General features: G+C 42.1%; 1 protein-coding gene across 2 annotated transcripts in view; it reads right to left on the reverse strand.

The window, feature by feature from the left end:
- SGCD (sarcoglycan delta) overlaps positions 1-27,301 on the reverse strand; it is a 639,540-nt gene that overhangs the window by 92,929 nt on the left and 519,310 nt on the right. For both annotated transcript variants that reach the window (XM_069763505.1, XM_069763507.1), the window contains one exon: positions 14,144-14,245. In XM_069763505.1, the coding sequence (XP_069619606.1) occupies positions 14,144-14,245 (102 nt within the window). The remainder of the gene's footprint in view (positions 1-14,143; positions 14,246-27,301) is intronic.

A 27,301-nucleotide genomic window follows, 5' to 3' on the forward strand; every position in this document is an offset into this window, starting at 1 on the left:
AACACGGGGAGAACAGATTAGGTCTTAATAATTTACAATACCAAAAGATCACACAAGACATTGGAAGTGGCGCACACCGCCTAATCATTTACATACCCAGGAGGATGCGCTATTTCATCCACACACTAGAAATTCATCATGAGAATCATTTCTATATCAGAATCCTAAATCACCATTTGTCGGGTTATGTTCACGAGTGTCTGACGGTGACCATTAATTCTTAGCCATTCTTACTAAAGTTTATCTTTGCAAATGTTCCATAGAATTTTTCCCATTTTTTACAAAAATCTCCATCTCTATCACATCAGTAGGAATAATGGAAAAATATCAAAGTTACATAAAAATCGGAGTAAACGCATAATCAGAGGAAGGGGTTACAAAACAAGGCCCTGTCCTTTCCCTTGTTTATACAGGAACGTGGCACTTGCCCTAAATACCGTATGTATTTTTTTACCCTGGTGTAAATGCCGCCGTTCTTCTGAATCCAGCGTTGTTTCTTTTGTTCCTGCGCCTCTCTGTTCCTAAGATATGGCCCCTTCTTCCGTGTATATAAATCTAGTTTATTTTAGTCAAGCGGGTGTGGTCATAAAGAAGACACTATGAGAAGTGTTGAAGACTACACCCACTTGGATAAAAAAAAAGACTAAATCACATACAGGGAAGAAGGGGCCATATCTCAGGAACGGGGAGTCGCAGGAGCAAAAGATGGACATCACCAGATTCAGGAGAACCGCAGCATTTACACCAGATAAAAAAAAATTAAAATTACATATTTATTGAAAGTTTGAGGTCCACTTTAACAGCAGGATTGAGAAGTTATCTTTAATTTCTTACGTCACCCTAATGTGGCCGTGCCAATCATCAGGAAATACCACAAGCCTCATACCACCAGTAAGGATGCAATATGGGCAAATACTGAGGTGGGCCCTTTCTTCATGGGCTTTATTTCTATTTGCCCTCTATATTACGTCACTGGCTTAGATCCTTCAAAACCTGCAGAACATGGTCCAATTCGACACTGTAGATGCCTTAACAGTATAATTCTTTACTCAATGATTGTCGTATTATGACTGGTGTCCAACTGGTAGCCCGAAGTGCATACAGTATATCCATTCATCTACCTTTATATACCATCGTTCTTGGCCTATCTGTTGTCCTTAAATAAATAAAGGGACTATGTCTTCATTTTTGCGACAAGGCAGCCATTTGATGAAGTCCCTGGTTTATGGTCTTCTATTTAGGGACCATCTGAAAAGGACCTGCCTACTTGTATAGGGGGCCAGTCACTCAGATTCATGTAGTGTATAGTCACACCTAAACCAATAGATCAGGCGGGCTGTCCAGCATTATGTAAGTGCACCCTACAGGGACAGGCGCCCCAAATTCGCCCAGCCAACACTATGGGGCCTGGCTGCATCCTGTGAAGAAAAAAAAAGTGTATGGCCTCATCCATGTGCATAAATAATACTAGGCGTCAACCCCTCCATGAATGGTCGGCTCGTGAGTGGTTGTTTCATCACTATTTTGCACCTTTACAATGGAGGCCTGCTGGATCGTCTAGTGCATTAGTATTGTGACCCGGTGTGGGTAAATACGGCGGCCATTGATCCCTACTGGCTCTTAATTTAGTCATCAACCAGTTTTAGAGATTTCTACCTGGCAATTCTACCTTCTTACAAAGAATGACATAATCTATATCATTGTATAACTAGTCTATCAAAGGGCTTTTTGAGGACTATTTTATTTAACTTTTTACTTTAGACCTAAAAACTAATGGGAAGGTAGTTGCTAACAGAGGCAACTACCTGCCTGTTCGTCACGGGGCCGGCTCAAAGCGTTCACTGACCACTCCTGCCGGCGATTCAGCTGCTCCACATCAATAGAGCAGCTTTTCCTCTTCCACGCTGCTGTCAATGGGGCGTGACTGCGGACATCATGCTGATTGACAGCCAGCTCCCCGCAGTTAGGCAGCAGGTAGCCGGCTGTCAATCAGCATGACGTTGGCAGTCACGCCCTGTCAACAGAGCAGAGAGTGAACTCCTGTCAAGAGCGGGTTGTGACTGATGTGTGTCGGCAGAGATTGGCGCAGGGCACAACAGACAGGTAGGCACATAGTAAAAAAAAAAATTAGAAATCCTGGAGGACCCCTTTAACTATTTATCTGTAATGGTGGCCAACGGGGTTGTTCCCAGTTGTGCCAATATCAGATAAAACTAGGAAAAAGTTGAGGAACATTTTTAAGAGCTTGACAAGTAGCATTTCAACAACTCTTTTCTTGATGATTTTTGTCTTTCCTTTTTTCAGGCGAAATGCTCGTTACTGCGTAGGGGCCTAGCGTGATACATCTTATTAGACGTCTCGCCTCTCGACTGTACTCATTTATTCAACCGGACGGCTGATGCTGAATGACCGTTTTGGTTTTCTTACAAGAGGAACCCAACCATGTGTAGATAAATATATGTTGGAAGTCAATTCTCGAATATAAAACTGTCCACCAGCCACAACCTTTGGGACCAAACCAATCAAGACACTGCCTGGAAAGTATATTACCAAGTCGGCTTCAAGGGTTTATATATATTACAGTCATAAAAAGAAAGAAAAAAAAGCATCTGGATTTAGATGATATATATTAGTTATTTCCATTTCCGAGGAATACTGGAGTCATCTAGAAAGTGTCAAGTACTTTTGCGTCTTAATTCGACCACAGTCTGGGAGTAAGAGTTCCAGTAGCGTAGACTTGCGGTGGCGGTAGGAGGCCCTGACTCCCAGCGGAAAGCGAATGTCTGGTCTTCGGCATACACTATGTCAGTCAGAGACCCGGCTACCGCATATGCAGATGGTGATCCCGCTGACCTCCGCTGTCTGTATAAATCTTTGTCATTAACCTGCCGGCGAGGAAGCTGTAAAGGCGGTTTATGCGCCCACTGATCCGCAGCATACGTTTCCCGTCTTCAGTTGCGATGTCAGTAAAACTAAGGGTTAATGGCCGCCTCTCTAATATATCTGGAGGGCTGAAAAAACGTTTATACCGTCAACTCGACTAGAAGCTAAGTGGCTTACAAAAAAGGACAAAAGGACATTCTGTCCGAAGAGTAACTTCTAGCGCTAAATGATAGTAAAGGAGGGCACGGCCACCATTAAGGGGTCCGCAGCCCATTCTTAATATCCTCTACGGTGAGTTATCTCGCACTTTCCAATTTGAGCATATCTTCATGGTACAGCGCTATTATAAAGGCACCATATGGTTCTATTATGTGTGCATCACACCACATGGATCTACGATATATCAGATGATCATATTTAACCCTTTCACGACCTTGGGATCTTCCGTTTTTTTTTTCTATTTTTGTTTTTTGCTCCCCTTCTTCCCAGATCCATAACTTTTTTTTTTTCCATCAATATGGCCATGTGAGGGATTGTTTTCTGCAGGACGAGTTGTACTTTTGAACGTCACCGTTTTACCATATAGTGTACTTGAAAGCGGGGAAAAAAAATCAAAGTGCAATTTCATAATTGTTGTTTAGTTGTTTTTTTATTACCATGTTCACTAAATGTTAAAACTGACCTGCCATTATGATTCTGCAGGTCATTACGAGTTCGTAGACACCAAACATGTCTAGGTTCTTTTTTTATTTACCGTAAGTAATAAAAAAAAGAACTTTGTAAAAAAAAAAAATGGAACCACTTTCCGAGACCTGTAGCACCTCCATTTTTCGGGATCTGGAGTTGGGTGGGGACTTATTTTTTGCGTGCTGAGCTGATGTTTTTATTGATACCATAATGGGGTAGATATGATGTTTTGATCACCTTTTATTGCATTCGATTGCAATGTTGCATGAATCAAAAAAACTTAATTTTGATTTTTTTTTTCAATTACGCCATTTACCGATCAGATTAATTTAGTTTATATTTTGATATATATCTGGCTTTTCTGAAATACCAAATATGTGTATTTTTTTTTTTTTTTTACTGTTTTCTTTTGAATGGGGCAAAGGGGGGTGTTTTGAACTTTTTTATATTTTTCCATATTTTTAAAAACATTTCTTCACTAATTTTTATTTGCTTCAATAGATCTTCTGATCTTGTAGCATGGTTTCAGCCCTGTTACACGTAGCAAAAATCATCATCTCTTCTGAATGCCGGCCCGTGGCGTTCTACAATGACAAGAACGGGGATCTTCCGCAGACTCCCGATTGTCATCCCAACCCATTGACGCCCCATGATTATGTGACAAGGGCACCGATTGGTGTGGTTAGTGATGCATTTCCTATGCGATCGTGTTATACAGAGATTGGCAGTGGCATTTAACATGTTAACAGCCGAGGGTGGATCATAATTCCACCCGCGGCTGTTAGGGGCACGTGTCAGCTATTCAAATCGAAAAGACGCCTGAAAAGATGCGGGATCACAGCTGGAGCCCGCATCAAATGCCCTTGGATTAAAGGGAACATAATATCTGATCTGCGGGCAGGATGTTATAGAGCAGGAGGAGCTGATCAGATCGATATACATTTTGTGGGAAAAGTTTTGGTAAAACTTGCATTTTATTAATTTAAATCCCTGCTGTTTGCATGATATGAGTCCAGTGGGCGGTCCTACTCAGTGATTGACAGTCTTCGCTGTATGATTGTGCATGGAGAGATTGCTGTCAGTTACTAGTTGGACCGGCCACTAGACTCACTGGGGATTTCAGTTAATAATAATAATCTTAGGGTAGGTTCACATGACTGATGTCTCTATATAAGTGGTAAACGGACCGATGCTTCTGATCAGACTTTCAACCGATTTTGATCTGAGTTTGAGCAGAGTGGCATCAGTTTTTCTCATACGTAAAACAACTTTCTCCATCTTTTCCTTTATGTCTGTCTGTGAAGAACGGAACACACTCGGATGCCACTAGAGTACAATGTGACAGGTTCCCTTTAAATAGTAAGAAACTTTTGACCATTTCTTTTAGATTTTTTTGTCACTTTAATTGCCTGCAACAATTGGTGCGGGTCCAAGTCACGAGACCCCCCCTACCAATCCCTCAAAAAACCTGTGAAAAATGCGTAGCTTGGAGGCAGGAGCGCACATAGTGTAATATTGATTCAATACAACATCACAGACGTGCCTCCTCAGCGGTCTTTTGAACGATCCGTGGGGGTCTCAGGACCCAGGACCCAGCAATCTGCAGCTAATTAAAACCCCTTCTCGACCTTTGACGCACCGTATGCGTCATGAAAACCCGTGCCATTCCGACCTGTGACGCAGCATATGCGTCATGGCCGAATTGGGCTCCTGCAGGCCGGGTGAAAGGGTTAACTGTAATTTCACCCGGCCTGCAGGGACAGGAGGAGTTGTACTTTAGCCCAGGGGGGGTGGCTTCACCCCCCCCCGTGGCTACGATCGCTCTTATTGGCAGTTTCACTTTCAACAGCCAATCAGAGCGATTTGTAATATTTCACCTAAAAAACTGGTGAAATATTACAATCCAGCCATGGCCGATGCTGCAATATCATCGGTCATGGCTGGAAACACTGATGTGCCCCCACCCCACCGATCGCCCCCCCAGCCCCCCGATCTGTGGTCCGCTCCCCTCCGTCCTGTGCTTCGCTCCCCCATCCTCCTGTCCGCTCCCCCTGTGCTCCAATCCCACCCCCCGTGCTCCAATCCAACCCCCTGCACTCCGATCCACCCCTCTGCACTGCGATCCACCCCCCCCGCACTGCGATCCACCCCCCGTGCTCCAATCCACCCCCCGTCTTCCGATCCACCCCCCCGTCTTCCGATCCACACCCCCCCCGTGTTTCGATCCACCCCCCCATGTTCCGATCCACCCCCCCATGCTCCGATCCACCCCCCCGTGTTCCCCCCCCACGCCATCATACTTACCGAGCCTCCCAGGGTCCGTCCGTCTTCTTTCCTGGGCGCCGCCATCTTCCAAAATGGCGGGCGCATGCGCAGTGCGCCCGCCGAATCTGCCGCCCGGCAGATTCGTTCCAATGTGAATTTTGATCACTGTGATAAAACCTCACAGTGATCAAAATAAAAAAAACAGTAAATGACCCCCCTCTTTGTCACCCCCATAGGTAGGGACAATAATAAAATAAAGAATTTTTCTTTTTCCCACTAAGGTTGGAGTTAGAACTAGGGTTAGGGTTAGAGTTAGGGTTAGGGTTCGGGATGTGCACACGTATTCTGGTCCTCTGCGGATTTTTCCGCAGCGGATTTTGATAAATCCGCAGTGCTAAACCGCTGTGGATTTATCGCGGATTTACCGCGGTTTTTCTGCGCATTTCACTGCGGTTTTACAACTGCGATTTTCTATTGGAGCAGTTGTAAAACCGCTGCGGAATCCGCAGAAAGAAGTGACATGCTGCAGAATGTAAGCCGCTGCGTTTCCGTGCAGTTTTTCTGCAGCATGTGTACAGCGATTTTTGTTTCCCATAGGTTTACATTGAACTGTAAACTCATGAGAAACTGCTGCAGATCCGCAGCGTTTTCCGCAGCGTGTGCACATACCTTTAGAATTAGGCTATGTGCACACGGTGCGGATTTGGCTGCGGATTCGCAGCAGTGTTCCATCAGGTTTACAGTACCATGTAAACATATGAAAAACCAAATCCGCTGTGCCCATGGTGCGGAAAATACCGCGCGGAAACGCTGCGTTGTAATTTTCGCAGCATGTCAATTCTTTGTGCGGATTCCGCAGCATTTTACACCTGTTCCTCAATAGGAATCCGCAGGTGAAATCTGCACAAAAAACACTGGCAATCCGCGGTAAATCCGCAGGTAAAACGCAGTGCCTTTTACCCGCGGATTTTTCAAAAATGATGCTGAAAAATCTCACACGAATTCGCAACGTGGGCACATAGCCTTAGGGTTAGGGTTGGGTTGGAATTAGGGTTGTGGTTAGGGTTAGGGGTGTGTTGGGGTTAGGGTTGTGGTTAGGGGTGTGTTGCGGTTAGGCTTGTGATTAGGGTTATGGCTACAGTTGGGATTAGGGTTAGGGGTGTGTTGGGGTTAGTGTTGGAGGTAGAATTGAGGGGTTTCCACTGTTTAGGCACATCAGGGGTCTCCAAACGCAACATGGCGCCACCATTGATTCCAGCCAATCTTGTATTCAAAAAGTCAAATGGTGCTCCCTCACTTCCGAGCCCCGACGTGTTCCCAAACAGTGGTTTACCCCCACATATGGGGTACCAGCATACTCAGGACAAACTGCGCAACAATTATTGGGGTCCAATTTCTCCTGTTACCCTTGAGAAAATAAAAAATTGCTTGCTAAAACATCATTTTGGAGGAAAGAAAAATGATTTTTTTTATTTTCACGGCTCTGCGTTGTAAACGTCTGTGAAGCACTTGGGGGTTCAAAGTGCTCACCACATATCTAGATAAGTTCCTTGGGGGGTCTAGTTTACAAAATGGGGTCACTTGTGGGGGGTTTCTACTGTTTAGGCACACCAGGGGCTCTGCAAACGCAACGTGACGTCCGCACACCATTCCATCAAAGTCTGCATTTCAAAAGTCACATTTTTGAGAAAAGAAATTTTTTATTTTATTTTCATGGCTCTGTGTTATAAACTTCTGTGAAGCACTTGAGGGTTAAAAGTGCTCACCACACATCTAGATTAGTTCCTTTGGGGGTCTAGTTTCCAAAATGGGGTTATTTGTGGGGGATCTCCAATGTTTATGCACATCAGGGGCTCTCCAAACGCGACATGGTGTCCGCTAATGATTGGAGCTAATTTTGCATTTAAAAAGCCAAATGGCGTGCCTTCCCTTCCGTGCCCTGCCGTGCGCCCAAACAGTGGTTTACCCCCACATATGGGGTATCTGCGTACTCAGGACAAACTGGACAACAACATTTGGGGTCCAATTCCTCCTATTACCATTGGCAAAATAGGAAATTCCAGGCTAAAAAATCATTTTTGAGGAAAGAAAAATTATTTTTTATTTTCATGGCTCTGCGTTATAAACTTCTGTGAAGCACCTGGGGGTTTAAAGTGCTCAGTATGCATCTAGATAAGTTCCTTGGGGGGTCTAGTTTCCAAAATGGGGTCACTTGTGGGGGAGCTCCAATGCTTAGGCACACAGGGGCTCTCCAAACGCGACATGGTGTCCGCTAACAATTGGAGCTAATTTTCCATTCAAAAAGTCAAAAGGCACGCCTTCCCTTCCGAGCCCTGCCGTGTGCCCAAACAGTGGTTTACCCCCACATGTGAGGTATCGACGTACTCGGGAGAAATTGTCCAACAAATTTTAGGATCCATTTCATCCTATAGCCCATGTGAAAATGAAAAAATTGAGGCTAAAAGAATTTTTTTGTGAAAAAAAAGTACTTTTGTATTTTTACGGATCAATTTGTGAAGCACCTGGGGGTTTAAAGTGCTCACTATGCATCTAGATAAGTTCCTTGGGGCATCTAGTTTCCAAAATGGGGTTACATGTGGGGGAGCTCCAATTTTTAGGCACACGGGGGCTCTCCAAACGCGGCCTGGTGTCCGCTAAAGAGTGCAGCCAATTTTTCATTCAAAAAGTCAAATGGCGCTCCTTCCCTTCCAAGCCCTGCCGTGCACCCAAACAGTGGTTTACCCCCACATATGAGGGATCAGCGTACTCAGGACAAATTGGACAACAACTTTCGTGGTTCAGTTTCTCCTTTTACCATTGGGAAAATAAAAAAATTGTTGCTAAAAGATCATTTTTGTGACTAAAAAGTTAAATGTTCATTTTTTCCTTCCATGTTGCTTCTGCTGCTGTGAAGCACCTGAAGGGTTAATAAACTTCTTGAATGTGGTTTTGAGCACCTTGAGGGGTGCAGTTTTTAGAATGGTGTCACTTTTGTGTATTTTCAGCCATATAGACCCCTCAAACTGACTTCAAATGTGAGGTGGTCCCTAAAACAAATGGTTTTGTAAATTTCGTTGTAAAAATGAGAAATCGCTGGTCAAATTTTAACCCTTATAACTTCCTAGCAAAAAAAATTTTGTTTCCAAAATTGTGCTGATGTAAAGTACACATGTGGGAAATGTTATTTATTAACTATTTTGTGTCACATAACTCTCTAGTTTAACAGAATAAAAATTCAAAATGTAAAAATTGCGAAATTTTCAAAATTTTCGCCAAATTTCCGTTTTTATCACAAATAAACACAGAATTTATTGACCTAAATTTACCACTAACATGAAGCCCAATATGTCACGAAAAAACAATCTCAGAACCGCTAGGATCCATTGAAGCGTTCCTGAGTTATTACCTCATAAAGGGACACTGGTCAGAATTGCAAAAAACGGCCAGGTCTTTAAGGTCAAAATAGGCTGGGTCATGAAGGGGTTAAAGGCCCTAAAAACTTTTTTAAAAAGTATCAAAAGTGGCAGTCACTCAGCGAGAGTGGTGGTCATGCATTAGTAGTCCTATAGAAGTGTATGGATCGCTGGTTACCCATGTCCACTACCACTCCATTCACATGCGGGACACGAGTCCCTAATTCCCTTTATTGAACTGCTGGGACACCCACCAAACTTACATTTATCACCAAACCTATAAATTGATGATAAATGTTTATCATGAGTTAAAGGTAATCAGTAAGCAGTTTTTTGCTATGGAATATGAAAGCAGCATGATGTAGGGGCCAAGACCGATTCCAGTAATGTGTCACTTACTGGGCATCATGGAGTAGTTTTGTTAGAATCTCTGTTTTCTCTGTTAAGTCTTCTGAACTGTGTATAAAACCCCACCCACACCCATGATTGGCAGTTACTTGCCTACATTATCAGGAAGCTGCCAATCAGTGTAGGAGGCGGGGTTACCCAGATATGCAGACTGCTGTGCACGTGACACCTAGTCAGGCAGTGATAATCTCTTGCTGATAAAACACTGATTTTATTGAAAAAACAGATTAGCAAGTGACACATCCATGGAATCAAGATCATAACTGCTACAACATGCCGCTCTCAGATTAAAAAGCAAAAACTTGCTCACAGATTCCCTTTAAAAGAGGTTGTCTAGGACAAACATATTGATGACCTACGTCCACAATGCCAAACCTAAAAAAAATGACAAGGACTGAAATCCCAGTGTAAACATGGCGTAAAAGCCATAATGAATTTAACACAAACATAAAAATGCCTCCAAAACAGTATAAAAAATAATGATGAATGGGGGCATTAGCATCTAGCTGTCTCTGGCTATACCTGTGGAGCCATTAGTTTGCAATCGCTGCAGGAAAAAAAAGTCTTAAATCAGATTCTCCAGCCCCATGACATTTTTAATAACAACGTAATAGGGGGTAAAATAACAAATAGAGTAGTACTAACTTTAAAGGGACACTGTCACCTGAATTTGGAGGGAACAATCTTCAGCCATGGAGGCGGGGTTTTCGGGTGTTTGATTCACCCTTACCTTACCCGCTGGCTGCAATATTGGATTGAAGTTTATTCACTGTCCTCCGTAGTACATGCCTGCACAAGGCAATCTTGCCTTGCGCAGGCGTGTACTATGGAGGACAGAGAATGAACTTCAATCCAATATTGCAGCCAGCATTCCGCCAGCGGGTAAGGAAAGGGTGAATCAAACCCCGAAAACCCCGCCTCCATGGCTGAAGATTGTTCCCTCCAAATTCAGGTGACAGTGTCCCTTTAACAACCCCCTGATCCTTCTGTGCTGACACTTCCCTGGTCCCCTGCCGGTCTCTGTTCCCCCAGCTCCAGCAATGACACTACAGTAGTCACATGATAGTTGGTGCACAGAGACCGGTAGGGGAACCAAGGAAGTGTCTGCATTCAATTTTCACGGCGAATATCACTCCTTTCATTATTTTATTTTGAGCAGTTTTTTTTTTTTTAAATAAATAAATAATAAAATAAATAAATCCCCCTTAATGCTATAAAAAAATATGTGTGTATATATATATATATATATATATATATATATATATATTTATATATATATACAGCACAGACCAAAAGTTTAAACACACCTTCTCATTGAAAGATTTTCTGTATTTTCATGACTATGAAAATTGTACATTCACACTGAAGTCATCAAAACTATGAATTAACACATGTGGAATTATATACGTAGCAAAAAAGTGTGAAACAACTGAAATTATGTCTTATATTCTAGGTTCTTCAAAGTAGCCACCTTTTGCTTTGATGACTGCTTTGCACACTCTTGGCATTCTCTTGATGAGCTTCAAGAGGTAGTCACCGGGAATGGTTTTCACTTCACAGGTGAGCCCTGTCAGGTTTAATAAGTGGGATTTCTTGCCTTATAAATGGGGTTGGGACCATCAGTTGTGTTGTGCATAAGTCTGGTGGATACACAGCTGATAGTCCTACTGAATAGACTGTTAGAATTTGTATTATGGCAAGAAAAAAGCAGCTAAGTAAAGAAAAACGAGTGGCCATCGTTACTTTAAGAAATGAAGGTCAGTCAGTCCGAAAAATTAGGAAAACCTTGAAAGTGTACCCAAGTGCAGTGGCAAAAACAATCAAGCGCTACAAAGAAACTGGCTCACATGAGGACCGCCCCAGGAAAGGAAGACCAAGAGTCACCTCTGCTTCTGAGGATAAGTTTATCCTAGTCATCAGCCTCAGAAACCGCAGGTTAACAGCAGCTCAGATTAGAGACCAGGTCAATGCCACACAGAGTTCTAGCAGCAGACACATCTCTACAACAACTGTTAAGAGGAGACTTTGTGCAGCAGGCCTTCATGGTAAAATAGCTGCTAGGAAACCATTGCTAAGGACAGGCAACAAGCAGAAGAGACTTGTTTGGGCTAAAGAACACAAGGAATGGACATTAGACCAGTGGAAATCTGTGCTTTGGTCTGATGAGTCCAAATTTGAGATCTTTGGTTCCATCCACCGTGTCTTTGTGCGACGCAGAAAAGGTGAACGGATGGACTCTACATGCCTGGTTCCCACCGTGAAGCATGGAGGAGGAGGTGTGATGGTGTGGGGGGCTTTGCTGGTGACACTGTTGGGGATTTATTCAAAATTGAAGGCATACTGAACCAGCATGGCTACCACAGCATCTTGCAGCGGCATGCTATTCCATCCGGTTTGCGTTTAGTTGGACCATCATTTATTTTTCAACAGGACAATGACCCCAAACCAAACACACCTCCAGGCTGTATAAGGGCTATTTGACCAAGAAGGAGAGTGATGGGGTGCTACGCCAGATGACCTGGCCTCCACAGTCACCAGACCTGAACCCAATCGAGATGGTTTGGGGTGAGCTGGACCGCAGAGTGAAGGCAAAAGGGCCAACAAGTGCTGAGCATCTCTGGGAACTCCTTCAAGATTGTTGGAAAACCATTCCCGGTGACTACCTCTTGAAGCTCATCAAGAGAATGCCAAGAGTGTGCAAAGCAGTCATCAAAGTAAAAAGTGGCTACTTTGAAGAACCTAGAATATAAGACATAATTTCAGTTGTTTCACACTTTTTTGTTAAGTATATAATTCCACATGTGTTAATTCAAAGTTTTGTGTGTCCAAACTTTTGGTCTGTACTGTATATATATATATATATATATATATATATATATATATATACCGTATATTAATTCCATCTGACTTTATTTTTTCTGCCGCCCCCCTTTCTTAAATGTTCGTCACACTTGATTCGCCTAACAAGGACTTCTGAAATATGATGTCAATAAAAATGTTTTAATAGAAAAGCAAGTAAAAGAAACGATTACACAAATTCTTCTCTTGGTCGATTTCATTTAATTGAATTTTAAAACCTCTAAGTGCAGATTCACTTGTTATGCTGAAAACCTGGAGTGACTCTGGTTCCCGAAGGACAGATCTAGAAAACCTGCTGTTTACACCTGCAGGCAAGAATAATTTACAAGAGAACAGTACTATTAATGGATGGCGCAAGGCAATGGCATGAGATAGATGTCCCTCTCTCACTTGGGATTTGAACCTATTTCTCACACGTAAAAATATCACGTTTATGAACAAGCCTCCGGAGGAGATGATAAATAGGCGAGATTGTTACAATCTAACAATAGGGGGACTTATGTACAGGAAGAGGTAACGCATGCTCATAATAATTACATTTTTTTTGCCATTAAAATTCAGATTTTATCTGTCCTTCCTCAGTGATATTAAAGGGATTATGTCAGTAGGATCAACCCTCCTAAGCCGTCTATACGTGCATCAAGGTCACAGGAAGCTGAATAAAATGATACCTTGATATCTGAAATCCGATGTCTTATTCCAGAGAAATCCACATTTTTCTTAATATGCAAACGAGCTGTTAGGGAGATCTCTGTCCGGCCCATAGATCTTAACAGCTCGTTTCCATGTTAAGAAAAATGTGGAGTAACTCTGGACTAAGACATCGGATTGCAGATATTAAGGTATCATTTTATTCAGCTTCCTATGACCTGCATGCTCATATAGACGGCTTAGTTGGGTTGATCCTACTCACAGATTCCCTTTAAACTTTCCTTTGTTCATCCTGAAACCTCCTGGTTCATAATGAGAATTCAAAAATGATGACACATCCACCTGAATGGACTTTACACACTGAATTCCTGACCCCCAATAATGTGCATGTATGTAATATGTGCATAATTATTTTCAGTGGGTGGGAAAATGTTTTGCTGGCACTGTGAGGGTTCCGTGGTGCCGGGAGTGGCGAACGCATGACCGCAAGTATGTGATTTACAAACATGCGGTCACATGCCAACTAGACGTGTGTGACCTCCCTCAATGCAAGTGTATTGAGCAATGCCGGACACGTCTAGTCGGAATGGGGCCGGAAGCATGCAAATCATATACTTGCGGCCACATGATTGCCTGCTCGCAGAACCCTATCAGCATACACTAAGTGCAATAAACACAAAGTGACTACAGACTTGTACGTAAGGATGAAAAACTAGTCATGCTGCAAGGCTCATTAGAGGGTCTGACCCTGACATATATGGTTGTAACCTCCACTGGGAGGCACTTGCGAGGTTGTTATCTTTTGTTCTAGGAAGGAGATAACTTGCATTATTTATTGGGTGAAGGTGGGCAGGGGGTTGAGTTTGGGCCCATTATTTGCATGGGTCCCTAGCAGTAGTAACAGTGGTACTGCTGCTCTGACGGTGGTTCCGCACAGAAATGCTAATTAGGGATTAGAAAGTCAGCTTTTTACTTACCGGCCTGGAGCGGATTTCTTTGGCATACAGAGGTTTCAAGAATTCAGAATCTCCCTCAAGCCGTAAACCTTTTTCTGTGATTCTCAGGTTACCCATTCCATCCTGTAACACAGAACAGTAAGACCGAAAATTAAATCCAAGCCTTTTTATAAGGACTCGGGGACTTTAGATACAGCAAATCCATAAACGTGAAATGCAGAATTATTTATAAGAGCTATAAGATAAGGCTTGTAGGTAACATCAAGGCGCAATTGGCATTCAAAGAAAAGTATTGTTACCGAGAGACTCGACAGAATGAGGATGAGACACCTTATCGGGTTCAGACGATTTAGACCAATCCTGTTTTTATGGGCTTGAAATAAAGAACAAATACCTGCATATAAGAATATTTTTAGCTTAAAGAACCCACCTTCCCCAAAAATAAGCCCTAACATGATTCTACTGGATTTTCGGAGTATTGTGCAAATATAAACCCTACTGCAACAATAAGCCCCAGTTACAGTCAGGGCTGTTGATTAGGAGTTAGCAAACTGGGCAACTGCACAGGGCCCTCAGCGTTTCTACTCTGAGGTTATGACTGCAAGCACCTGTGCTGAGATCATGGTTATGTGACAGTGATGTCTAGAGGAACTAGGCTACTATCTACCATATGTTACCCTATAGAAGAAATGTTTGCACATCAGAACTAGACTAGTAAAAAAGTAATTTTATTGAATAATACCAATTAAAATCATAGACAATATCAACAAATGGTGAACAGCATTTAAAGGTGAGTATAAGTTTGGTAATAGTTACCTTTGGTCTGATGGTGCCACGGCCCCTACGCGCGTTTCGGCTGCGTGTGCCTTCTTCCGGAGGGAGCACTACCCCCGGAAGAAGGCACATGCAGCCGAAACGCAGGTAGGGGCCGTGGCACCATCAGACCAGAGGTAAGTATTACTAACTTATACTCACCGTTACTATGCCACCTTTTTACTAATCTGTGTGTGGCTTTCGTATAGCTACTTTGTCCTTCATGGCATTGCTTATTAATTGGCCACAGGGTGCATTTATTTATGGCGGTACGGTTCACATCTTCTGGATATAACCTTCCTCTGGTCTGTGGTGCCTTTTTCATTTGGCACTGTTCACCATTTGTTGATATTGTCTATGATTTTAATTGTTATTATTCAATAAAATTACTTTTTTTACTAGTCTAGTTCTGATGTGCAAACATTTCTTCTATAGGGTAATATCTTCCTTGCATGGGACGTCTTAGAATTATTTCCTGATGAGCACAGGGGCTTGGGACTACTAACCCTGTGTATTATTTGTCTAATTGGTGTTTATGTACCATATGTGCAGCTTGTGTATATACATGTATATTTACAAGTGCTTCTCAATAAAGCCATAATCATCAACATTAATAGAAATAAACACGTGAAATAGATCACTCTGTGTGTAATGACTCTGTAATATATGAGTTTCACTTTTTGTATTGAAGAACTGAAATAAATTAATTTTTGATGATATTCTAATTTATTGAGAAGTACCTATATGTACAGTGTGTGTGCGTATATACATGTGTATGTATGTCCAGTGTGTGTATGTACATGTGTATGTGCAATGTGTCTGTGCAGTGTGTGTGTGTATGTACATGTGTATGTGCAATGTGTCTGTACAGTGTGTGTGTATGTACATGTGTCTGCGCAGTGTGTGTGTGTATGTACATGTGTCTGCGCAGTGTGTGTGTGTATGTACATGTGTCTGCGCAGTGTGTGTGTGTATGTACATGGGTATGTGCAGTGTGTGTATGTACATGTGTATGTGCAGTGTGTGTGTGTATGTACATGTGTATGTGCAATGTGTCTGTGCAGTGTGTGTGTATGTACATGTGTATGTGCAGTGTGTATGTGTGAGGACACGATTATATTTGAATAAAAGTTGTTGTTTTTTTAAAGAATAAATGTGGATTGCTTTTCATGGAAAAAAAATAAGACATCCCCTGAAAATAAGTCCAAACCCATTTTCGGAGCAAAAAGTAATATAAGACCGTCTTATTTTCGGGGAAACACGGTAGCTGTGGTCCACATGATAATTCGCCTGATCGTTTGGCTGCCATCTGTCTCGGCCAAATAGATGACCTGTATACAGAAGAAAGACTAAGATACCTGGACTAGTGGTTCAACATAGAGGCCGAGGGCTATTATTTGGAAACCTATAATACAGCACAGGGCTATAGAGACCAGTAAATAGGTATATAGGTTTAGGCTTGTATACAGAAACTAGTAGACCAGTATATAGGATTAGACTTGTATACAGAGAGCAGTACAGCAGTATATAAGAATAGGCTTGTATACAGACCAGTAGATCAGTGTAAAGGGCAAAAACTAGTATGCAAAGACCAGTAGACCAGTATTGAGGACTAGGACACAAGGAACAGTATATACGGTACATTTATACGGATAGTATACAGAGACCAGTATATAGGGCTAGTAATGCATTATGGAGACAAATAGAGCAGCATACAGCACTAGGTAAGACCAGTATACAAGGATATGGGACCAGTCATAGGACCTATGACCTCTATGGACATGCAAACACCATAGATAGGCCTATATGTCAAGGACATGAATCTAACATTGTTTGACATTAAATATACTGATTTTAATGTTATTTTAGCATTTTCTGATGAAATGAGGCTGAGCGAGTAAATTATATTAATTCCCAGCTTATTCCAGATTTTGCTCATCACGCGGAGGCCTCTTACAAACGCGGGTGACAGCAAGAGGAGTATGTGACAAACACGAAAGGCCGATCACTCACTCCACTGGGAAGCTGGCACCGATGTATCATTTACATCTCTAGTGATCCTTACAACTCACTCGTCCACCCTCCAGTGAGCTGCCTACCCACACGTAGCCAAAAATGTCATTATCCATTTATAAGCTGGAATCTCAGATTGTCCTGGTAGATCGCCGTCATCCATCCTAGTTAGCAATTCTGAATAATCATCATTACGGCATGCTGTAATATTTCCTTTATCTCAAGCTGTGTGTGTATGTGACCGGCAGTGCCCCCTTCACAGTGAAGGATGAGAATGACATCACGTTCTACATATGATAGATAACGGAGCAAAGCAGAGCTCGTGGGTATACGGTGCAACTCTCAGGGGGTCCCATTGTCATAAACCACAGAGTAATCCAAAATATGTCCACTCGGAATTCAGCGATTGTGCAGATCCTAGCTCAGTGACAAGACATCGCAACATTTCAAGTCCAATAGGCCTTTATCACACCTAGAGATTATGAATTGGGGCGTCCAGTTGCCAAAACAGTCTCTAGGCTTTCTGGATTGAAAATATCACTAAAGCAACACTCGGATCACAATGGGCCTTTAATTATAGAGCAGGTTCTGGCGTAGCGAACAGAAGAATCTAGTACTGCATCCATTTTCCCCCTTCGTTTCTTCTTCTTGACCCTTGGGCCAATAGACCCTTGCTTCTTGTAGGTTCTCGGCAATCAGAAGAAAATGGAATATATATATATATATCACATAGAAGATTAACGTGTACCTGTCAATTTGCCATGGTTTTGCTTCCCTAATCCCCACAATAAAATAAAAAGGCCTTTGATCTACATATCGGTCTAATTAATGCAGAAATTGTCCAAATTTACATGCCTTGTAGCTTGCCATCCACCGAGTCTCCCTTTTGGCCACATTGGGATTCTACCAGCATTATAGATGCTGAAGATTCCTCCCCTCACTTTTCAGCATGCATTGCAACTGCCTCTGTCCAACTGCTTGCCTGCCAGGAACTGAATGCCTGCCTTTCTGCTATGCCTGTATATAGTTTGAAATACAAGAGATCAGAGAGACATAGACCAGCCCCCAATTCCTGTAGAGAGACAACGACCCAACCTCATTTCCTGTAGAGACACAGACCCATCCCCACTTCCTGTAGATTGACAACGACCCAACCTCATTTCCTGTAGAGACACAGACCCATCCCCACTTCCTGTAGATTGACAATGACCCAACCTCATTTCCTGTAGAGACACAGACCCACCCCCACTTCCTGTAGATTGACAATGACCCAACCTCATTTCCTGTAGAGACACAGACCCACCCCCACTTCCTGTAGATTGACAATGACCCAACCTCATTTCCTGTAGAGACACAGACCCACCCCCACTTCCTGTAGAGAGACAACGACCCAACCTCATTTCCTGTAGAGACACAGACCCACCCCCACTTCCTGTAGATTGACAATGACCCAACCTCATTTCCTGTAGAGACACAGACCCACCCCCACTTCCTGTAGAGAGGCAACGACCCAACCTCATTTCCTGTAGAGACACAGACCCACCCCCACTTCCTGTAGATTGACAATGACCCAACCTCATTTCCTGTAGAGACACAGACCCATCCCCACTTCCTGTAGATTGACAATGACCCAACCTCATTTCCTGTAGAGACACAGACCCACCCCCACTTCCTGTAGATTGACAAAGACCCAACCTCATTTCCTGTAGAGACACAGACCCATACCCACTTCCTGTAGATTGAGAAAGACCCAACTTCATTTCCTGCTGACATAGACCCACCACCACTTTCTGTAGAGAGACAAAGATCTGCCCCCACTTCCTGTACAGAGACAAAGATCAGCTTGCACTTCTTGTAGATAGACAAAGACTCACCCCCACTACCTGAAGAAAGACACAGACCTTCCCTCATTATCTGCAGAGTGACAAAGACTCACCCGCACTTCTCGTAGAGAGACAAATACTTGACCCCACTTCCTGTAAAGAGACAAAGACCTGCCCTCATTTCCTGTACAGACATAGACGAGCCCCAACTTTCTGTAGAGAGACAAAGACCCGACTCAATATCTTGTAGATAGACAAATGACTGCCCCCACTTCCTGTAGAGAAACAAATATCTGTCCCCACTTCCTGTTGAGAGACAAAGAACAGCTTGTACTTCTTGCAAACAAACGTCTGGGCTACCTGTAGAGAGACAAAGTCCTGCCCTCACTATCTGGAGAGACAAAGAACCGCCACCACTTCCTGTAGAGAGACAAAGACCTTCCCTCACTATCTGTAGAGTGACAAAAGCGAAATCTACAATGGAATGGTTCACAAATAAACGTATCCAGGGGTTAGAATGGCCGAATTAGAGTCCAGACCTCAATCCAATCGGGAATCTGTGGAAAGAGCTGAAAACTGCTGTTCACAAACGATCTCCATCAAACCTCACTGAGCTCGAGCTGTTTGCCAAGGAAGAATGGGCAAGAATTTCAGTCTCTCGATGTTCAAAACTGATAGAGACATACTACAAGCGACTGCAGCTGTAATCGTAGCAAAAGGTGGCGCCACAAAGTATTAAGTTAAAGGGGCCGAATAATTTCGCACGCCCCACCTTTCGGTTTTTGAATTTCCACAAAAATGTACCAATAAATTTCGTTCAACTTCACAATTGTGTTCCACTTGTTGTTGATTCTTCACCAAAAATTTACATTTGGTATCTTCATGTTTGAAGCATGATATGTGGGGAAAAGGTTGAAAAGTTCCAGGGGGCCAGATACTTTTGCAAGGCACTGTATCTACAAAAATATCGACATATTTCGGATGTGCCTCATGAATAACTAGAGATTAGGCATAGAGCACCATTTTGCAAATTACTTCCAAGGGGTTTAACAGAAATAGAAAAAAGTGAACTTTGGTCACTCATCTAAATGCACCTCATTCGACAATGTGATACCAGGGTAAGAGAACACAGTGACCTCACAGTGGTACTCCGCACAATTGCAATATATTATGTGCTTAGTATTTTTTTTTTATGTACCCAAGGCCATTTTGTGTACTCGACACTTTAGTAATAGTGGAAATAGCAACAAAAAAGCCATCTCCAAGTGCAATAAGTGCACTGCAGAGAGTTGAGTGGGAACAGTGATTACGGAGCGGCCATTGATGTCTAGATCATGGCAGTTTGCTGAAAGGGTTTACTATTTTCATCAAGTACCCTTCTTTCTGTGACATTTTTCATTGTTGTGAGGATAAGTCATGTGTGGCTTTACTATCAATGCTCATGCAAATTATACATTTGGAGCTTTTACCATTCATACCTAACCTCTACTTCGGAGGCTGATGTACATTATGCCGCTGCCGGTTATAAACAGAAACCTTAAAACTAAATTTAAATGATCTCTCACAATGTAATCTGAATATACGGTACATAAGAGAAAAAAAATTAAATTAGGTCTTTTTGCACCCCTGATATTGGAGATATATAAAAATAAGGAAGTAATAAGGAATTTTTTTTACTGTAAATGCACAAAAAAAAATTAGTGTCCATGGTGGCCTAGTAGTTAGCTCTGAGGACCAGCAGGACCAAGGCAAAAGTAAAGTGAAAGAGGAGAGGGTGACCTATAAGTCAAGATGCGCCACTGTCATTGTGTGCGAAACCACTGTTTAGAGCAGGGGTCTCAAACCCATGGGCAGCATGCAGCCCATGAGGCTGTTTCAGGCAAAGTAGATCCCTTGGCATCCCTGCCTGGTTCAGGGGGCCACCAATGGCAGCTTTTTATTTCTGATGAAAGTAACATAGTTAGTAAGGCCGAAAAAAGACATTTGTCCATCCAGTTCAGCCTATATTCCTATATTGATGAAAGTGCGCCCTTAGACACACATTCAATTGAAATGATGTACCTGCTGTGGTAGGGAGATGGGGAGGCGGCTGTGGCAGAGCAGCGGCAAACCCCTGTGCCTGCTGCTAATGAGGAATTAATATTCACGACTCTCCATGCCCATGGGAGTGTAGAGCAGTGAATATTCATTTCTCTTTAATAGCGGGCACAGTAAGCGCAGCCGTCGGCTTCCTGCAGTGGCCAGGCGATCACATGTGTCCGCTACTAAAGAGAACAAATTTTCACTGCTCTCCATGCCAGGACTGTAGGAGTGGAGAGCAGTGAATATTAATTCCCTTAAGTAGCGGGCACACATGATCGCCCTGCCGCAGGAAGCCATCTACTTTTCCTGTTATTAAAGATCAATGAATATTCACTGCTCTCCACTCCTATAATCCCGGTGTGGAGAGCAGTGAATATTTCGGCAGCTGTCCTCTGCTTGTAAGCAGCATATGCTGTGCCTGCCATGCGATGCTTACAAGCATAAATCAGCTGATGGAATCAGAACAAGAAGCTGCGAGGCAGCGCAGGGAAGGTAAGTAGGTTGGTTTTTGTTTTGTAATGTTTTTTTCTGATGGTGGCCATGCATACCAGGATACGGATGGGGACCATATATACTAGGATAGGGATGAGGGGACCATGCATACCAGGATAGGGATGAGGAGGCCATGCATACCAGGAAAGGGATAATGGGGACCATGTATACCAGGATGGGGATGAGGGGACCATGTATACCAGGGTGGGTATGCGGGGGCCATGCCTACCAGGATGGGGATGAGGGGACTTTGCATACTAGGATGGGTATGGGTGCCATGCATACCCGGATAGGGATGGGAATGGGTGTCATGCATACCAGGATAGGGATTAGGGGGCAATGTATACATGGATTGGGGACATATATATTCCAGGATATTAATATAGAATTTACCACATTTTTTGCTTCACTTTTTTTTTCTCTTTTCCGCCCCTAAAACCTAGGGACATAACTACAATATGGGGACCTGGATATGGAGACATGACTACAATATGGGGACCTGGATGGGGACATATCTACAATATGAGGACCTGGATTGGAGCATAACTAAAATATAGGGACCTGGATATGGGGGCATGACTATAATATGAATATGAGAACCTGCATGGGGACATATCTACATCTCACTGCTTGCCTCAAATGGGTGTATATGGCCGAAAATGATGCACGATAGAACACACTGTGACTCCGTCGGCATCATTATAGAAAACGGCCACGTAGGAGCATATGCCCAAATCACAATCACTTTACAATTTTAACTCTGTAAAAAGTTGGATCAACTCCTTTAATAATTCTATAGATTGCGAAACTTAAATCTCCTAGTCTTATGATCCTGGGTTCAAACCCTTGAGCTTGTGTTTTGTGGTCGGCTTCTCTGTCCACCGAGCCACAGCTGACGCACCTTTTCTCCAGGTGTTTAGATTTTGTTTAACTGGCTGAAGTCTATTTAGCATAAGACAGGTGTTCTCATTTGTCTGTCCTATCACCTTTCGGGTGCAGCTTTATGTTCTGTCCCCCTGTTGGCATTTCCTGTTGGTGATACTTTCTATTGGATGTTCAGGCATTCAGTTATAACTTACAGCCAGTCAGTGAATTTGCAGCTAGGATTTATTCTTCTTGCGGTTTCTGTTCTTTACTATGCATCTTCCTTCTGTTTCTTTTCAGAAGTAGGCAACATATAATTTAACAGTACAAACGTTATACTTTATTTGGTATTTTGTGGTTTACTTTACTCACTATGGGATCTTTCCTTTTTTTAGCACACTTTTCCTTTTGTAGGTAATTAACACTCTGCTCTGCCCTTCAGTTGTTTAGGAGGTACATGCAGTCCTCGACGGCCTTTCAGCGAGTATAGGTATGAGCTGCCATCCTCTGATCTGTGGTTAGGGCTATCTTTGCTTACACAGGATCCTTTAGGGACTGCTAGTCAGGATCTCTATTCTGTACATAAACCAGCAGGGTCAGTTGCAGTTTTTAGTTTGTTACCTATTTTCCCGAGTGAGTTGCTACACTAGTATAACATCTAGCCTTCATTACTTGCTCTCTAAAGCCAACTTTTTTTTTTGCTAGATAATCAGAGCGCAACATGATGTAGGGCCAGAGACGCTGATTCCAGCGATGTATCACTTACTAGTCTGTGCTTTGCTGTTTTAATAAAATCAGGGTTTTCTCAGAAGGAGATTATAACTTCAGGACTAGTTGTCTCGTGCCTCCTGGTCCAATCACCACTACACAGAAAAGCAGCCAATCAGTTGTGTGGGCGGGGTTATACACAGCTCAGCATTCTGAGCTCTGCTAGATCTGCAGCAAGAAAAACTGTGATTCTATTACAACTACTGCTCCCAGTAAGCTAAGTGCTATATCCCTGGAATCAAGGTCTCTGTCTCTACATCACGCTGCTGTCAGATCACATAGCAAAATCCTGATGACAGAGCAGAAGATCTTTAACAAAGCATAGTAATAGTATATCACAGAAACTATCTCCTTGCACTACAGGAGCTAGACTGAGCTCATAGGGGTGTGTCTGGCAACAATCTTGTTGACTCTTTTTAATGACAACCATTGAATGCAGCTTTAAGATCATATAATATATATATATATATATATATATATATATATATATATATATATTGCACGCATGTAAATCATAACATGTGCAAAATGAGAAATAAAGTGTATTTACAAAGCTGCTCAATTTTTTCCATATAAAACAACCCTCACCAGATATTATTCTATGTTACCATAATATTGCTACGAATAGGCTTTTAATTTTACATTTGGCTTTGACTTCGGTCATTGTCTGATAAAAGATAAAAAAAACCCTTGTGTTGATGAAACTTGACCTTACAGAAATATTTAATGAAGGAGGATCTGCATTCATCAGCGAGCGCCTACAGGAATGTGTGTGGGACGTCACATAAGATGGTTGCTCCAGTATACACAGCACACAACATACTAAGAATATCATCACAACAAACCATTGTCATAAATTCAAGAGTGAAGAAAGAAAAAAAAAAAGAAGAAAAAAATTGGTGATGCCTAAAGTTAAAAATTCCGGTAGGTTACAGTCCTCTTTTTACTTTTTTTTTTTAAAGATACATTTACATACTCAAATTGTGTTATCTGAAAAAAGCATAAAAGATGTTTTTCTATGGGATTTTTCATAAAGATGATAAACTTCACAATTCGTTGCTACAGGCTTCCCAAATTCACTTGCTGGCTATGGATGTCACAATTTTCACAAGTGAAAAAAACAAATTTGAACAATGGAATAAAAATAGTCTCCTAAAATGTTTCTCAAGATTTTAGCAGATGATTAAGTAGTCCTCTACTATAATAAATGCACACATTTCATTCTTTACTATGACCAGTAAACATATACAGTTGGGACTTTGAGAGATCCTTGTTCTTGAAATAAAACAGGTCGCACACTTACCCGATTGTCATCCCATTGATTGAAAACATCACCTTCTAATTTCACTTTCAAATGATCTGTTAATCCTAAAGGTTCACATACTTTTACAACTCTCAAATGTGATATTGGATCATGACATCTTATATTTTTGACTTGTTTGATCTGAATCTCTTTATCAAATTTTAGGACTTGTGTGAAAATCTGATATGATTAAAAGTCATATTTATGCAGAAATATGAAAAGTTATGAAATGTTCACAAACTTTCAAGCACCACTGCATAAGATATCTGCAACTGTCCAACATAGAAAGGTCCAGAAACATCAACTGGGAAAAAGCATAAAGATTAAATATCTTGACTTATGATCATGGGAAGATATTTGGGCTGATTGATTAAGACTGGCATGCATAATAACAGTCTTAATGAGTCGCTGGTTAACGATCTGGAAAATTTATTAAGTGGCATCTTCTTTGTGGCCTGCTCTTGCCGGAAATGCCCGTCCCACCTGGCTTCTCCCCAGTTCTGCCCATTTTAGCGGAGCTGCTTCAAACCAGTGACCTCAAAAGTCCTAAAATTTTTGTTCAAATCTGCATTGCGCAAAAATTTTGCAAATTTTCAAAGTGTTTTATGACAGGTTTCTGGCAGAAGACACTTGGAAGAATTGTCCCCATGGAGTTTTTTTTTTACATTTTCATTAGTGAAGCTCTACATCACTAGATGAAAGTGAACAACATTCAATTCAGAAGAAAGGGGCAAAGACAGGTAACGATGGTTGGAGGAACTCCTAAATGCTCACCATCTACCTAACAAGGTTGTTTCTATGCTACAGTATAGGACAATCTTACAGAGTGTGTGTACCACCACCTTAAACCTTGCGACTTCGGAGCTTGGGTGAAAGAGCTCCAGCCTTGGAGGTCTACTAGAACTGGACAATCAAATGGAATGTCTGGATAAAAAAAACAAACACATACAGTATTTGGAGAACCTGGTTAAAAAAACTGAGAATATTACAAAGTTCTTGAGGACATCATCCTACAGGTCTGTTGGCTGGTATCATCTATCCTTGTCTCCAAAACCAATCTTTAATAACCTACCACCAGATCTTAAAACACCCAACCTGCCATTATTAAATCCTTATTATATCGAACAATGGAGCCAATATATTAGTCACTCACTAACTGTACCTCTATCAATCAAAGACTACATATACAACACGTTGAGGAGCTCTTCCAACATAAACAAGGAGGTGCCACCCTAAAATACATTACAATAAGAATATCCTTTCTGCTTAATTTACACATGTGCCTATCTTCTTATTACCAAACCTTTCACCATCTTCTGGAGCCATCACACCCAATGAACCTGAATAGCCGTGATAAGAGGCACTAATGTCCCTATCTTGGTTGAGAAGATCAGTCCACAATTCAATGAACTCCAAACAAATCAAATTCAAACAAATATCAGGGCACTTATTAGCAAAGAGCATGCATGGTAAAGTATTTAAAATTATGGGAAATGGGTTTTTTTAGCCTAATTTATATGTATTTGCTTGAAGGAGTTGTCCAAAGTCAAGGGCAAGGGTGTAAGGATTTTGGTGGCAGAGGGCGCAACCGCGACCAAACCATGCGGGAGTTGGGCCTGTCAATGCCAGCGACAGTTTGACCTGACATTATTACAAGAAGAGGCCAGGACAAGGGGCATTATTACAGGAATGAGACAAGACGGGAGACATTATTATATGGGGTGCAAATCTGCATGTTTTTATAGGTTCTAGAAAGCTTCAAGGGCCCATATTACTGACCAACAGACAGGTCTAAATTTTGCATCGGAGACCATCAAACTCTAGTTATGCCACTGGCCAAGGGTTTTTTTTTCAAAGAAGACCACTTCCTTTCCATATGGGCTGACTACCTTCACATTTTCCCTACAATCATTGGGCTTTCATGATCCTATTGAGTATACTAGAGGAAGAGCTCTTCTTTCTGTGTCCAAACACCGTCCTCTTCTCCTATGAGGTTCATAGCGTTCCTCATGCTGTTCACAACCCTGATCTTCCGGATCCATCGGTAGTAGATTTTGGAAAGCTTAATGCAAAAGGTTTCTTGAAAGCATTAGTCTGCTGTCCCTTAAAGTCCACACAGACAGTTTAAGCGATGTATTATAATGTATGCCTTTCTCATTTATAATATACAGTATATTAAAATATACATTAAGTTTGAATGGAAGAAATAATTCACATTAATCATAGCAGAAAAAAAAGCCCAGAATTTAAATTACGCTTTCAGTATTAATAATGGATTTAAAAGCATTTCTCCTCAATAAGTGATATATAGTGCCGCACATTAATGCAGTTTATAAAGCCGCATACATCAGCGTGTCATGCCATTATGGATTCTTTTTTTTTTTACTGTGACTCCGGTCATTGCCTGAAACGGATAAAGTATTGCTGCACTTCACATATATGAGCAGGGTAGTCGTCCTTTGGGTCCATTTAAGAAGCTTATAAGTCATTTTGTAGGCGCCTATGTTCTTAAAGGGAACTTGGCACTTTACACATGTAGACATCAGGGTATGGAGAAGGAGAAGCTGAGCTGGTCCTGGAGAATCCTGACAGCGTGCAGTGCGCGCGATGTGAGGATTCACAAGTCTGTAGTCACATACAATAAATGCAGACTTGATCCCCAGGCATGGGCAACCCCTTTAAGTGACTAAACATCTGATTGATGCCTTTGTATATGACTTATCTTGAGTGGGAACAAAGGATCAGACATATTAAAATCCCACATTTCCAATCCTTATTTTTACCGATTTGTCTTTGAGAGAGTGTCTTTTGACCTCCAAATTAAAAAAATCCAAACAAGAGGGTGAGCGTGGGTTCTGGTAACAGTAGCCTAATGTGTCTGTGCCCCTTAGGCTTTTAGCTCAGAGATCTTGTCACCTTGTAACCAGTGTTTCTAAGGGACTCTGATAGAACAGATTGACTGTTCAAACAAAGCACAGGTGCTCGGTGCCACCTTGGCGTAGCCATACAGTTCAGTACCCT

Source organism: Ranitomeya imitator, chromosome 4 (assembly GCF_032444005.1).
Source record: "Ranitomeya imitator isolate aRanImi1 chromosome 4, aRanImi1.pri, whole genome shotgun sequence".
Taxonomy (NCBI): domain Eukaryota; kingdom Metazoa; phylum Chordata; class Amphibia; order Anura; family Dendrobatidae; genus Ranitomeya; species Ranitomeya imitator.